Source organism: Bison bison, unplaced genomic scaffold (genome assembly GCF_000754665.1).
Source record: "Bison bison bison isolate TAMUID 2011002044 unplaced genomic scaffold, Bison_UMD1.0 scf7180017864389, whole genome shotgun sequence".
NCBI classification, from domain to species: domain Eukaryota; kingdom Metazoa; phylum Chordata; class Mammalia; order Artiodactyla; family Bovidae; genus Bison; species Bison bison.
Genome location: NW_011494961.1, coordinates 3,545,667 through 3,560,592, shown reverse-complemented (window position 1 = coordinate 3,560,592; position 14,926 = coordinate 3,545,667). Strand labels below are relative to the sequence as shown.

The 14,926-nt window shown below is 36.7% G+C and overlaps 1 protein-coding gene across 13 annotated transcripts in view; it reads right to left on the bottom strand.

The window, feature by feature from the left end:
* Positions 1–14,926, bottom strand: part of CAMK2D (calcium/calmodulin-dependent protein kinase II delta) — a 308,976-nt gene that overhangs the window by 11,339 nt on the left and 282,711 nt on the right. For all 13 annotated transcript variants that reach the window (XM_010858494.1, XM_010858498.1, XM_010858496.1 and 10 more), the window contains one exon: positions 1,575–1,650. In XM_010858494.1, coding sequence (XP_010856796.1) covers positions 1,575–1,650 — 76 coding nt within the window. The remainder of the gene's footprint in view (positions 1–1,574; positions 1,651–14,926) is intronic.

Genomic DNA, 14,926 nt, shown 5'->3' with positions numbered 1-14,926 from the left:
ACCTTTGTTGGCAAAGTAATGTCTCTGCTTTTGAATATGCTGTCTAGGTTGGTCATAACTTTCCTTCCAAGGAGTAAGCGTCTTTTAATTTCATGGCTACACTCACCATCTGCAGTGATTTTTGAGCCCCCAAAAATAAAGTCTGATACTGTTTCCCTGTCTATTTCCCATGACGTGATGGGACCAGATGCCATGATCTTAGTTTTCTGAATGTTGAGTTTTAAGCCAACTTTTTCACTCTCCTCTTTCACTTTCATCAAGAGGCTTTTTAGTTCCTCTTCACTTTCTGCCATAAGGGTGGTGTCATCTGCATATCTGAGGTTATTGATATTTCTCCCAGCAATCTTGATTCCAGCTTGTGTTTCTTCCAGCCCAGTGTTTCTCATGATGTACTTTGCATATAAGTTAAATAAGCAGGGTGACAATATACAGCCTTGACGTACTCCTTTTCCTATTTGGAACCAGTCTGTTGTTCCATGTCCAGTTCTAACTGTTGTTTCCTGACCTGCATACAAATTTCTCAAGAGGCAGATCAGGTGGTCTGGTATTCCCATCTCTTGAAGAATTTTCCACAGTTTATTGTGATCCACACAGTCAAAGGCTTTGGCATAGTCAATAAAGCAGAAATAGATATTTTTCTGGAACTCTTGCTTTTTCCATGATCCAGCGGATGCTGGCAATTTGATCTCTGGTTCCTCTGCCTTTTCTAAAACCAGCTTGAACATCTGGAAGTTCATGGTTCACATATTGCTGAAGCCTGGCTTGGAGAATTTTGAGCATTACTTTACTAGTGTGTGAGATGAGTGCAATTGTGCGGTAATTTGAGCATTCTTTGGCATTGCCTTTCTTTGGAATTGGAATGAAAACTGACCTTTTCCAGTCCTGTGGCCACTGCTGAGTTTTCCAAATTTGCTGGCATATTGAGTGCAGCACTTTCACAGCATCATCTTTCAGGGTATAAATGGAAAGTTGAGAACTGATTTTTATCTCCACTCAAATAGCTAACTTATAGACCCACATTCTTTGCACGATAATCCTCCATGCCCTATTTATTTGAAAGTTTTATTTTTATTTGCTCAAAGTGACTTCCTCTATACCTATAGTGTACTTTAACATTAGAACCCTTTCTTTAAAGAACATTTTATTTAAGAGACAAACTCCTAAAAGAGATGAAGATAAAGTTCAGCTGTACTGGATGTTGCCTCCTGATCTCTCTCTGTCCCATCACCTCTGCAGACGGTGAGGAAAAACACGCCTAAACCCAGATGCACTTTTTCTGTGCTTTCCTATTGCTTGTGTTTTTAACCTCATGGACTGCTCTGCTTGGAAAGCCTTCTCTCACATGGAGATGAGCTCTGACAAAGAAATCCCCAGTTTTCCTGTCAGAAGTCTAATCTTCTCTCTCTGCATTCTTAAATACACTTGTTTCTCTCCTGGGGCATTATACCTTGAAATGAAGCTACTGTGTCAAGCCTGGGTTGAATATACATGAGTTCAGGTACACTGAAGAATGCATTCATATAGAAAACACTTAGTCATATGCATGAAAGCAAAATAAATGTGCCTCTACTCACGTGTAAGCTTCAAAGTCCCCATTGTTGATAGCTTCGATCAGTTGTTCAGTGACTTTGATAATCTCTTGCTTTCGTGCTAAAGGCAAAGACAAAGAGTTGGGTGAGAATAAAGGGTAGAAGCCATATCAGATTATTCTAATGATACTGCTATTTTCCTCAAACAGGGTACTTCCCATTTAAGACAGCCCTCTCAGTATCGCGGTGTTTTCCTCTCTACAGTCTTGCTGCCCAGAGCTCTCAGATCAATGTTAGGTCCTTGTTCCGAGACCCTGGCAGAAACAGCAGGAAACTGTTCTCAGGCCCTTCTTCAGACCTGCAGATGCACAGTCTAACTTTAACAGGACCCCTGAGTGAGCAGGTCCATGTTGGGCAAGCACCACTGCATCCCCTTTGTTAGAAAATGACATTCACCTGGAAGGTCAAGGCTGTATTTTTTTTACAAATTAGTTTTTATTATCTTTATCTCAACATGATTGAGTTTATGAACCTTTTTCTCTTGCCATTAACAACTGTGTTATTTAAAAAGACAGTCAAAGTATCATGTTACTAATATGTCTTTCTTCATAGTATTGCTGAAATGCATTGAGGCATTTGATTTATATAAAATTATTTTACTGTTTAGCTCAACTAACTCTATGAAAGGGGACGCTAACACTGTAATTGCCCTCATATGTAGATAAATGGCCTTCCGTAAACTGTAAATTGGAAAAACAATGTGTGAATTAATGCTATGGATGGAGCTAGAAACCTTCCTATATAGCTGTCAACACTAACATCAAACATGATTTGCTTCTATTCCAAGCCCACAACTGGTAAAATTGTTAATATAGTTGACTTGGCTCAAATTCCACCTATTTCATCTGCCTCAAGTGTTCTTTTCCTTTTTGGAAAGCCTACTTTGTATTATTTGGCAATTAAGGATATACTATATACCATGACAATTTCTTTAGTTAAATTATTACTAAACTTGGTTGACTCTCTAATGTCTTCCTAGTTAGATTAAAAGCTCCCTGTGGGCAAAGAACATGTTATTTCTTTGTATCCTCTAAAAAGCTTTATCCAATGTCTTTAATAAAACAGATGCTCAATAAGTTTGTGAATTTGGTCAACTGATGTTGAAAACCATTTCCTGATTTCAGAACATTATTCTCTTACTAACGAAATAAAAGCATGAAATATTTTAAAAATTAAATTTCACTGAATTTTAAGAACATTGTGGTACTTCCTTAAGTCACTAGAAATAAACAGGGTAATCACTAAAAGTTATTTCCACTCTATTATAGTGAGGTAATAGGGCTGCTGTTCATCATAGAAAAAACTGAAGTCTGGTTTTAGTTCTTACTGATTAAAGGCAACCAGTTTGCATTTTTAATGAATCTGATCTTTTTAAAGTACATTCTTAACCACAAACTTAAATGTTTACACTCACTTTCAAAACTCCAGGTTATCTAGGTTTAAATATCCCTTATTTAAAATAAATGTTCTGCAAAACCTAACTTGACTTCATTGAGACTATCTGAGACTACCTTATAAAATACGGTTTGTTGATAAAATGGTTACTAACAATGTCAAGGTTGATAGTATAAATAATTATCACCATATAGGGTAGATTCCATACTCAGTTATTTCATTTACATTGAAAAAAAATAACATAGAGTTTCTTAGTTCCTAAACAAACTTAAAACATTTCTTTCCCATGCTCTTTTGATGAATAAATAGCTATAATATACCAAATATGAAAACATACTGACAGAGTTAGTGTCAGGGAATAATTCTATAACACGGATGGTGCCAATGGCACATTTTAGCTTAAATTTATTTAGGCAATAGGAACTTCCCTGGTGACTCAGATGGTAAAGCGTCTGCCTACAATGCGGATCTGTCTCTGGCCTCAACAGTGTGAACATCTGGCAAAAAGGCATGACAGCTGACCCGATTCCAGAATATACAGGACAGTGATGTGGGGGAGCTCAGAAAATGAAATTAGGAAAATGTGACTATACAAAACTTACTCCTTGTATTAAATCCTCATTTAAAACTAATAGATTCCCTAAGACACAGTGTGGCTAATCAGTAAAAACTATAGAAAACAATGTCAGTTTTTTAGAACAAAAAAAAAAGGAAAAACGGATGTAAGATTACTGCCCTTTGAAGAGCCTCATTAGGCCAACTTAGTTTACAAACTGTGAGAAGTTCAGAGTCACTCTCTGAAAGTCTCTGGGTTCCTTCACAAGCATAGTATGGTATTAGAAACACGGGGTATACATGGCCTCGTCTCACTCTGAACTGCTGTGCAAATACTCACTAGCTCTTCAACAGTTGGCATCCCTGCAACTGGCTTAATCTTCATCCTGCATAATCAAAGTGACACAAGTTGCCTTCTTAGTTCTTATGTTCAGAAACAGTGGTGCTGGAGCTGGCAGGACGGCAGATGGGAGGTGGCCAGGATGCCTCTGTGCTGCATCATCATAAAAACGTGAGGCTCTTGGCTTGGGAGGGGCCTGGAACTCAGGAATCTTTAGAGTGCTTATTTCCCCAGAGCAAAGGCGAGTGAGTCAGGGCAGCTCATGACAGCTGACTCTTTAAAGGAAAGCAGGAGGCTAGGGATGAATCATTTGTATGTAGTAGTCTGTTGTGGTTGGAATGGTTGCCACAGTGACTTAGAGGAAGATGGAGGGTTTGGTTCTAGCCAGGTCTCGTCTCCTCCGCAGTGAGGCTGAGGGATGCTCGCTGGGTGAAGTGCCTCAGTGCCTCCGTTCTGTGGGGAGGGCCATTTTCCTCTAGCCCACCCTCTCCCTGAGAGAACGTGATGGCCACTATGGAAGAAGTCCAAGTGGGGCATCTGGGATGTGTCACTAACTACACTAGAGGTGAGGGAAGAGTGTACCAGGAAGGTGTTCCCTGAATACCCGAGGCTTCTACCTTGTGGCTAACCATTTAATCACAGAGAACTGATTACCGAATAGTTTTAGTGATAGAATTGAGGTGCTCAAGCCTATACCCACAGGTCCTAAAGGAGACTTCCAGGTTCCTAGGGGAAAGGCAGGAGAGAAAAGCAAATGGGAGAAATATTCCAGATCCTGAGTACAATCACATCCCATGCAATTCTGCAAAAGAATTGCAAATAGCGTCATGTTCCAATTCATATTTTTTGGCTCTTTATTGTTCTAAAGAAGCCTGGAAGAGTAAAGAGTGTGAATGGTCCAAGTATTCAAAACAAAACAAACATCCCTAGGAACTGAGAGTGATTATATGATAAAATAACTAATAGATTTCAACATTTCTCAAGCAGTATGAGATCTGGGCATCATGGCAGTTCCCTGAGATACGCAGACAGATGTTACCCCTCTTGTCAACAAAGAAGTCGAGAATACAGGTACTGCCCAAAGCCACAGAGCTTGCTGATTAGTCCCTTACACCATCTTGAAATATTCTTGTTTCACTTCTCCCAGCTTTTCTTATCAATCATCTGATCACAGCATCTCACTCACATTTGCCACATGGACTTTAAATGTTTCAGTTCCTTTTAAAAGGCACAGTCCGAGGCCCTCTTACCATATACTGTTATCCCTACAGTTCTGTCTATACCAGCGCTTTAAATCGCTGAATATCCCATGACTCCCAGGTTGTTCTAGACTGTTCCTCTAGGTCTGTATGTCAGTGCCTACTTTGGAATTTCCATTTGGATATCTCAAATGCATCTTGAACCCAACATACCCTAAACTGAGCGTATGAATTTCTGTCACCTATTTGCTCTTCCAGGGACCTCATCCTGGTGAATGGCAACATCATCCATTTACACAAGCCAGAAAGAAACCTGAGAATCATTTTTGATTCCCTCATCCCACCTCTCCCAATCCAGTAGTTCAAGCCATACTGAGTTTGCCTTTTAAAGGCCTTACACATTAATCCACTTCTTTTCTTCTCATCACTCTAGTACAACCAACCATCATTTCTTATCCAGAATAAATAACTAAAGAGGGACTATTAAACCTTGTAAAATCTAAACCAGGGAAGCCCAGTTGTATATGTGTGTGTATAGATATACACTCACAATGTATACAAGTATACAATGGAATACTACTCAGCCATAAAAAGGACACAATAATGCCATTTGCAACAACATGGATGGACCTAGAGATTATCACACAAAGTGAAGTCAGAAAGACAAACGCCGTATGATATCACTGATACGTGAAATCTAAAATACGACACAGACGAACTTACCTATGAAACAGAAACAGACTCACAGACAGAGAGAAAAGACCTGTGGTTGCCAAGGGGTGGAGGAGGCATGGATTAGGAGTTTGGGACTACAGATGCAAGCTATTATATACAGAATGGATAAGCAACAAGGTCCTACTGTATAACACAGGGACCTATATTCAACGTCCTCTGATCAACTATATGGAAAGGAACAGGAAAAGTGTATACGCATTATAACTGAATCACTTTGGTGTACAACAGAAATTAACACAACACTGTAAATCGACTATAATAAATTGAACAAATATTTGTTCTGTTTAACTACTACTTCCACATTCATGGAGTTACTGGGTACTTGCCTGCCAGAGACTTGAAGGACACGGGTGTTGAGTGACTTGTTCAAGTCATCCAGTCAATTCAAAAGCTGTGCCAGGACTGGAACTTTATTTGGCTGAGGTGTTTGTCTGCTGTTTAATTCACTAATCTATGTTCTTTCCAGTCCACAGTGCCTAATTCAATATTTTGAAATCATAAACTTAAATGAACCACCTAAATGCCTTTGCACTTTCTCTGGCAAGGTGACTGACAACTTAATTACTGGGCCAGAGTTGTAATTAATTATTACACCAATTCAAAAAAATTGGATCTCCCATGGTTTGTCTTTTTCCATGCTGCCATTAACAAAAACAATGGTTTGGAATAGTTATTATCTTAGGAAAATATACAAATTAGGATCATTCTCATGCTCTTGGTAGTTTTATCGAAAAAGGTACCTGTCAACTCAGCTATGTTTGGAGTTTCCTGTGGAATTAACAGCTTGTTTCTTAGTCACTTTTTATTTCACTAATTTCATATATTATTAACAGTTGGGAGAGTAATTTCCATTATTTTGGCTTTTAAAATCAAAGTCAAGGATTCTGGAGTTGATTGGGTTAATAATTTACAATATTTTATTCAAATATAACACCTGGAAAGTACCCAATTTCTATTCAAGATTGCTTTCAAGTAGCTCACTTACCCAAAAATCACCTGTTCAATAACATCAATATTTCAGCCTTTTAATTGCTGGAGATCTTCAAGATTTAAAAGATACATTATTCAAATCATCTATGTACTTTGCTCTATAAAAAACTACTCTTAGTTTCAAAGTATAAATTGTTAATTGGGGAAGAAGTACTATTTAGTCCTGTTACATTGCTATGGCCTGATAATAAATGATTAACAAATATTTAAAAACAGAAATGTATGGCACTGAAATCATTTGGTGTAAGTGAAAGTATGTTTAGATTTTTTTTAAAAGGTTTGTGACAATATCATTGGGTTACAAAATATGGCTGTGTCGATGAGCTTGAACCTGAAGATGAAAAAAATTTACTATTTACTACTTTTTAAAAAGGATTAAAGTATTTGTAAAGTATTTATGAGGATTTTCATTAAAAATGGCTTAGATACACGTTTCAGAGGCTAAAGAAGCTGTATGAGAGCAAATAGAATGTCTGCTGATAAGAGAGCACTCAGTGCAGCCACACTCAAGTAACTGGGTAACAGTTCTGCCACCCCAGCTGACCTGCAGAAGCTAGAAATAGGACAACATTATGAATATATTAAGATGTTTTATTAATAAGATTGGTGTCACACCACTTCCAGTTAAGAGATGACTGGTTCAAAGATTCATGTCAACTGCTTAGATTGAAGATTAAAATTGTACTCTTTAAGTATCAGGCTTATATACTTGCATAACAAGAGAAATATTAAGCATTCTCTAGAGGTATTTCTTTCTTCCACTGCAGAACTAAATAAGGTGACAATCAAAACTATTGTCTCAAAAGAAAAAATCAGATTTATAGAAAAGACAATGAGAGGGTTTTTAAATATGTGGAAAGTTCTTTTTAGCCTTTTTTTTTTTTTTGAGGTGGTGTATTGTCATGAAGGAAATACAGCTTTCCCTAAATCTTGGAACTATAACGATTCCAACTAACCCCTCCAATCAATTTTACATGATATTAGCCAAAACAGGTCAAAAGTTAAGGTCAACCTGCTAATGCTCTGTCCTTCAGTATGAATATGCAGCAGTGTCAAATACTGAGAAGGGTTAAAATTCTGTGCAGCCATGAGGATAGGTATATTCTTCAATGATTTCTACTACTGTTGCTTAGCTTATAATTAATTTATCTTCTTTTAAATAACTTATTCTTTTATAAAAAGTATAAAATTAGTTCACATAAACACAGAGTTCAGTGAAAAAGAATTCACTATATTCTTAGACAAGTTTATTTATAACTACACCTTCCTGAATAATTTAATTGGTAGATTCATGAGTGCTCCCTTGCAACAAGAATGCAGGAGGGTAGTAAGACACAATTCTCTGTGTTACAGAACCATCTTATATCTTTTTTCATTTTGCAAAAGACAAAAATAAAAACCAACCAAACAAAAAGATCCATCAAAATTAATTGAAGTGTGGTTATCTTTGGATTTTTTTGAGAAAGAGCTAGTAAAGAATCCACCTGCAATGCAAGAGACCTGGGTTTGATCACTGGGTTGGGAAGATCTGGAGGAGGGAATGGCAGCCCACTCCAGTATTCTTGCCTGGAGAATCGCATGGATGGAGGAGCCTGGCGGACTGCAGTCCATGGGGTCACAAAGAGTTGGACACGATTGAAGCGACTTAGCACACAGAACAGCACAGGCTAACTATAGTTAAAAAATATGTTACTCTGTGACATTTATTGAGTCCCATATGATATTTTTTAAAGGTCTGTTCCCTGTATTTCCAGCTTCACCCAAGTTACTAATCATATTTCAGCACTGCTCGCACCAGAGTGCCTCCGTGAAGTTGAAACTAAGCAGTTTTCTCACCCACCACTGTACAGATTACACAAATACTTTAAGAACAGCATTATACTTTCTTGTGTAAAATAATATTCATCTCATTTTGACCCATTCCCCTTGACAAGACTGACAAGATAACTCAGCAGATTTTACTACCACCCAAGAAAACTCAGCAGCATCTGCTGTCATTGTAATCCCACACTTTCTTGCTAAAAATTCTCATCTTCAGCAGCTTTCATTGCAAAGTCTATCATTATCCAATTCATGCTTCCTGAAGCAATGAATGGGAATTGCAAGGGCAGATCATGTCTAGTGTGGTGGAAAGAAAAGAGGCCAATTCACAAAACATGTCATAGAACCCAGTCCCACCCATACATTTTTTAAAGACCTAGAGCATCTACAATCAACAGTAAATTAGGGAACTAATGAAAAAAGTTTATGGACCAAATAACATATTTAAACAATTTTTTTCAATTATGGGAAAATAATAGACTCTCAATATGTCAATTGTGTTAAAAAAATGAGTTTGTCAATGACATTGTAGATCCAAAGGCCAGGGCCCAATGTAATATATGTGCCTACATGCCTTAACTGATCATCTGAAGAATTTTATAGCCTTCTGAGATGCCACGCCATAGACTGAAAAAGCTCAGCAGTAGTCAGTCTGGATAAACTTATAATGGCTTATCACAACTTGCAAGATATACTTAGGTTTGGGAGAAAATAACTTCCCATTTTCACCACACACACAAACATATACACACATTCACAAAATGATGTGAGTTCCTGTGATTCTTCTGAAGTCCTCAGGCATTTGACAGAGAGCAGTGATAAGACTCTGAGGACCAAGAGTCATGTCCATGGTTGGTTGCTACATTTTTTTAAAACTTAATTTGGGAGGGTGAAAACAGCCTTTCAGACCAGAAGTTCTTAAATGGGTCCTCATGGCTAATGGTTTTTTACTAAAGTGATACCTCACACTGGACTATGTCACCAGTTTAGCTCTGAGATACTCTGCTCAAAATTCAGCTTAGAGAATTCATTTCAAATATGTGGACCCAAAATGTTGCCTGTCATTTCAGTAAAGTACTGTTGAGTAATTGTTGCTGCCATCAAGCCATCAGCCACCCCTCATGATGTACCCTGAGGGGAACACAGGATGGAAAACACCAGAACACTGACCCTAGATAATGACGATGCATATCAAAAGGAGAATTTTACCAAGTTCAGACTCCTGCATCTTCCCATACACAGAAAAGCACTAAAATCATTAACTTGAGATGTCTGGGTTTTTTTTATGATTAGTAGTAATCTTTTGATGTTCCACCACATTTCTTTTACTTTTCCAGCAAAAACTAGCTACCCTTCCTCCTTGCTTACTTCTTGAGAGCAGTTCCTCACCACTATCTGAGAGGTTGCCTCCCAGGCTGCAGTCCTCAGAAAGGTCCTCAAACAAAACATTAACTATCAGCTTTTAAGTTATACATTATTTATCTAGTCAACAAGTACTTATTGGAATATCCTGGTTAAATTTTATGGGACCAGTAAAATTACTCTTGTTTTAATCAATGCAAGTACAGTAAGAATTAAATTTATGATTCATGTATCACTGAACTAACAGCATATGACTGTTTTATTTATTCTGCTGCTGCTGCTGCTGCTAAGTCGCTTCAGTCGTGTCCGACTCTGTGCGACCCCATAGACGGCAGCCCACCAGGCTCCCCCATCCCTGGGATTCTCCAGGCAAGAATACTGGAGTGGGTTGCCATTTCCTCCTCCAATGCATGAAAGTGAAAAGTGAAAGTGAAGTCGCTCAGTCACGTCCAACTCTTAGCGACCTCATGGACTGCAGCCCACCAGGCTCCTCCGTCCATGGGATTTTCCATGCAAGAGTATTGGAGTGGGGTGCCATTTTCTCCGTTATTTATTCTAGGATGTATTATAAATATAAATGATGGTAAGATGTAATTTATAGTAAATACATATTTGTGAATATGAAATACTGTTTTTTATTTGTTGAATTAAAAAAAGAACACTAATCAAAGACACTGCTTAGGTTATTTGATGAATAATTAACAGTCCACAAATATAAATTTGGAAATCCCAGGAGGAGAGACCACTGGGAATGCCTATAAAGGTTATCTTTAGCACTTGCGTAGACAGATTATATACAACACATCACAAACCATCAAAGAGGAAATTCTTCAATAGTTCACAGCATGCTCATGTTAGAAAATTCAAGTTGTACTAGAATTTTAGACTCTAAGGACCTTAATACTCAGATACAGGGTCTTGAATATTTATCCCAAACAAATGTTTTATCTTCCATAACAAAAAGCACATTTCATTTTTATTAACTATTCATATATTTAAACAGCATTAATAAAGACAGTATGATATTGGCAAAAAACCAGAAATATAGACCAATGGACCAGGATATAAAGCTCACAGATAAATTCAGGCACCTATGACCACCTAATCTATGACAAAGGAGGCAAGCACATACAATGGAGAAAAGACAGCCTCTTCAGTAAGTGGTGCTGGGAAAACTGAAGAGTGATATGTAGAAGGATGAAATTAGAACACTCCCTAATACCATACACAAAAAGAAATTCAAAATGTGTTAAGGAAGTGAATGTAAGGCCTGACATTATAAAATTCTTACAGGAAAACATAGGCGGAACACTCTTTTGACATAAATCACAGCATGATCCTTTTTGACCCACCTCCTAGAGTAATGAAAATAAAAATAAAAACTAAGAAACAGGACCTAATAAAACCATAAACAAGATAAAAAGATAACCCTCAGAACGGGAGATAATATTTGCAAATAAAGCAACTGACAAAGGACTAATTTCCAAAATATACAGATGGGTCATGCAGCTCAATAAAACAAACAAACAAACCCAATCAAAAAATAGATAGAAGACCTAAATAGACATTTCTCCAAAGAAGACATAAAGATAGCCAACAAACACATGAAAAGATGGTCAATATCACTAATTATTAGAGAAATGCTAATCAAAACTACCATAAAGTATCACCTCACACCCCTCAGAATGGCCACCATTAAAAAATCTACAAACAATAAATGCTGGAGAGGGTATGGAGAAAAGGGAACCCTCTTGCACTGTTGGTGGGAAGGTAAATTGATACAGTCACTACGGAGAACAGTATGGAGGTTCCTTAAAAACTAAAAATAGAATTACCATATGACCCAGCAACCACACTACTGGGCATATACCCAAAGAAAACCATAATTCACAATGACACATGAAACCCAATGTTCACTGCAGCACTATTTACAATAGCCAGGACATGGAAGCAATCTAGATGCCCATCAGCCGAAGAATGAATAAAGATGTGGTACGTATATACAGTGGAATATTACTCAGCCATAAAAGGAACAAAACATTTGCAGAAATGTACATGGATCTAGAGACAGTCATAGAGTGAAGTGAGTCAGAAAAAGAAAAACAAGTATCATTTATTATAATGCATACACATGGCTAAGGTCCATGGGGTTGCAAGGAGACGTAACTGAGGAACTAAGCACAGTGGAATCTAGAAAAATGGTATAGATGATCTTATTTGCAAAACATAAATAGAGACACAGACACAGAGAAGAAATGTATGGATACCAAGGGGAAAGTGAGGAGTGGGATGAACTGGGAGATTGGGATTGACATATATGCACCATTAATACTATGTATAAAACAGGTAACTAAAGAGAATCCATTGTACAGCTCAGGGAACTCTTACTCAGAGCTCTGTGGTGACCTACATGGGAAGGAAAGCCAAAAAAAAGAGGATATATACATATGCTGTACAGTAGAAACTAATACAACATTATAAAGAAACTACACTAAAAATCAACTAAAAAATAGCATTAGTAAGTTGCAACTTAGTCTCTTTTATTTTTTTTTTTAACTTATTAAGGTTATAAATGAAGAGCTTCTATTTCTTGAACAGAGATTTAAAAACACGGTTTCATATGCTCACACTGTTACTACACTGGTCACAAAACCTCTAAAAAAAAATTACAGGAGTCTCTTTGAAGTAAGCCATCTTTTCTGTCATTGAAGACTGTTAATCTTTTCAGACGTAATTTTTTAGCAATATCTTTACATTTTTTCACCTTAACTCTATATAATACAATATTTGGTTACAATACTGTAATTCTCAGTAAAGTAGGCTAAGTGGAGAGTAAAAATACTCTGCACTCAAAATAGCTATCACCACAGCACGTTATTTCCCCCAGCTGAAAACATTTTCAAGTTCAAACTGAAAACAAATGACATTTTGGAGCAGAATTTCTTTCTTTCAAAATTTGAAAACACATAGTGATGATGGGTTTTTGTCTATTACTCAAACTTGCCCATAAATCTAAAATTCTCTTCTAACATTTGCCATCTGTGTTTTGCTTCAGATATAGTGTAAATAACCACATGTAGTGATGTTAACAAAGACACCAATAATCCTGTAATGAATTATTTCAAGAACCAACAAATAACAGATCTTCTACACTTAAGCTGTTAACTTCTGTCATGATGGTTTGCTTCTCTCTGAGGAATCAATGACTTGGGTAATCAGTCTCTAAGAGGGATATTTTATGTTATAGTTCTCGAGAGAGTTTGCTTGAGAAGTAATTTGGCATAGGCAGGCTCCTTTTAAAATGTATTTTACTTTTGTCAAAAACAATCAGTCTACATACTTTTCTTTTATTCTCATCAGGGATAATCAAGACACACTCAGAATAAGCCAATTTTTCAAAACACCTGAAAACATTCAAGGATAAAACAATCAGTTTAAATGGGGGAAGACAGAGTCATTACTTAAAATATCTTCTGTTTAATTAAAAACAGAATATGTCTCTCAAAAATTTTAAGAGTTTAAAACAAAATTAAATTAATCCAAAAACCTTATAATTCATTAACTTACTAAGTGCCTACTATATGGTATCATGGAGGCAAAAAATGGTGAATTAAAATAATCTGTGTAAAATTCATGACAAGTTAATATTGTTACCTTAATAAAAGCTTTTTAAAAATATTGGCTTTTGTTTTAACCCAAAAGTGAATTTATTTTCTGTACGTGGGCAGCTTCTATGTTTGCTTATATATATAGACTGGCTGGATTCTATATTGTGGATCTTAAAATTTACTTATCAAAATAAATGGCTTACAATATAGAAACACTGAAGCTACAGTGAAAAACACAGATCCCTTTAGATTTATAGACTCTTTTAATAATGAACTTCTGTGTGTATGTCATGTATTCACAGGAAACAATGGCCAGAGATCATGTAATTAATTTTGCTATCATGGGTCAGGCATTTAACAAATATCTGCTCTAGTCAACATGACCATGTTTTGATACTGTTATCATTGTTAGGTTTGAACCATATGAAATTACCACTTTTGAAGGTAAAAAATGGTTAAGTACTGAGACATCATTACCACCACTGTACACAGTGTGACTCAGAGAGGTTTACATGGGCAGCTGGATTGCTTCGCTGATAAAAGGCTGGCTGTAATTCAAACCTACTATATTTGACACAAAAACACCATCCAAACAGGAAAGAGGATCCTGTGACTTACTTTTTCAATTTTCATTTTCTATATTTTTAGTTCCTAAATTATGGGGTAGAGGCAGGGAACATGTAGACAAAGTGAACTGACCACAGGAAGGTAATACCAAAACAGGCTGACTGGCTAAGAAGTCATGTCAATAATGTAGGCAAATGATGTTGATGCTTTTGTGGACCAGGGTGATGGAAATAGGTCTAGTGAGCAGCAGTCAATTAAAAAAAAAAAAAAGAACTGAGTGTATACTGATTTGACAAACAGGAAAATCTATAGGATTGACTGATTGCCAAGCCAACAGGATTTGCTGATATGATAGACCAGGTGTAAAAGCAAAACTGAGGAGACCAAAAATCCTCCAATACCTATAACTAAAACTGTCTTTTTGTAATAAATACGATGCTACTTTTCATATGATGTACTGGCAAACTTAACACTGACCAATGGAAAAATGTCACACTATTAAACATCAAAAGAAATAAAGACAGACTACCTAATTCACTAAGCGTTAATAAGGACAGACATCTTATTCGTGTATCTTGGAAGAAATAGTCTTTAACATAGAATAAAATTTGAATGCAAAACAGCCATTCATTAGGGAAATACATTAGCAGATATGATTTCATTAAACAGTGTACTAGATGACTGATAACTCCTTGAGGGAAAGGGTAAGCCATCTTTTAGTCTCAGCCTAGTCTGTCGTATCCAGTACATAGTAGGTGTTCAATG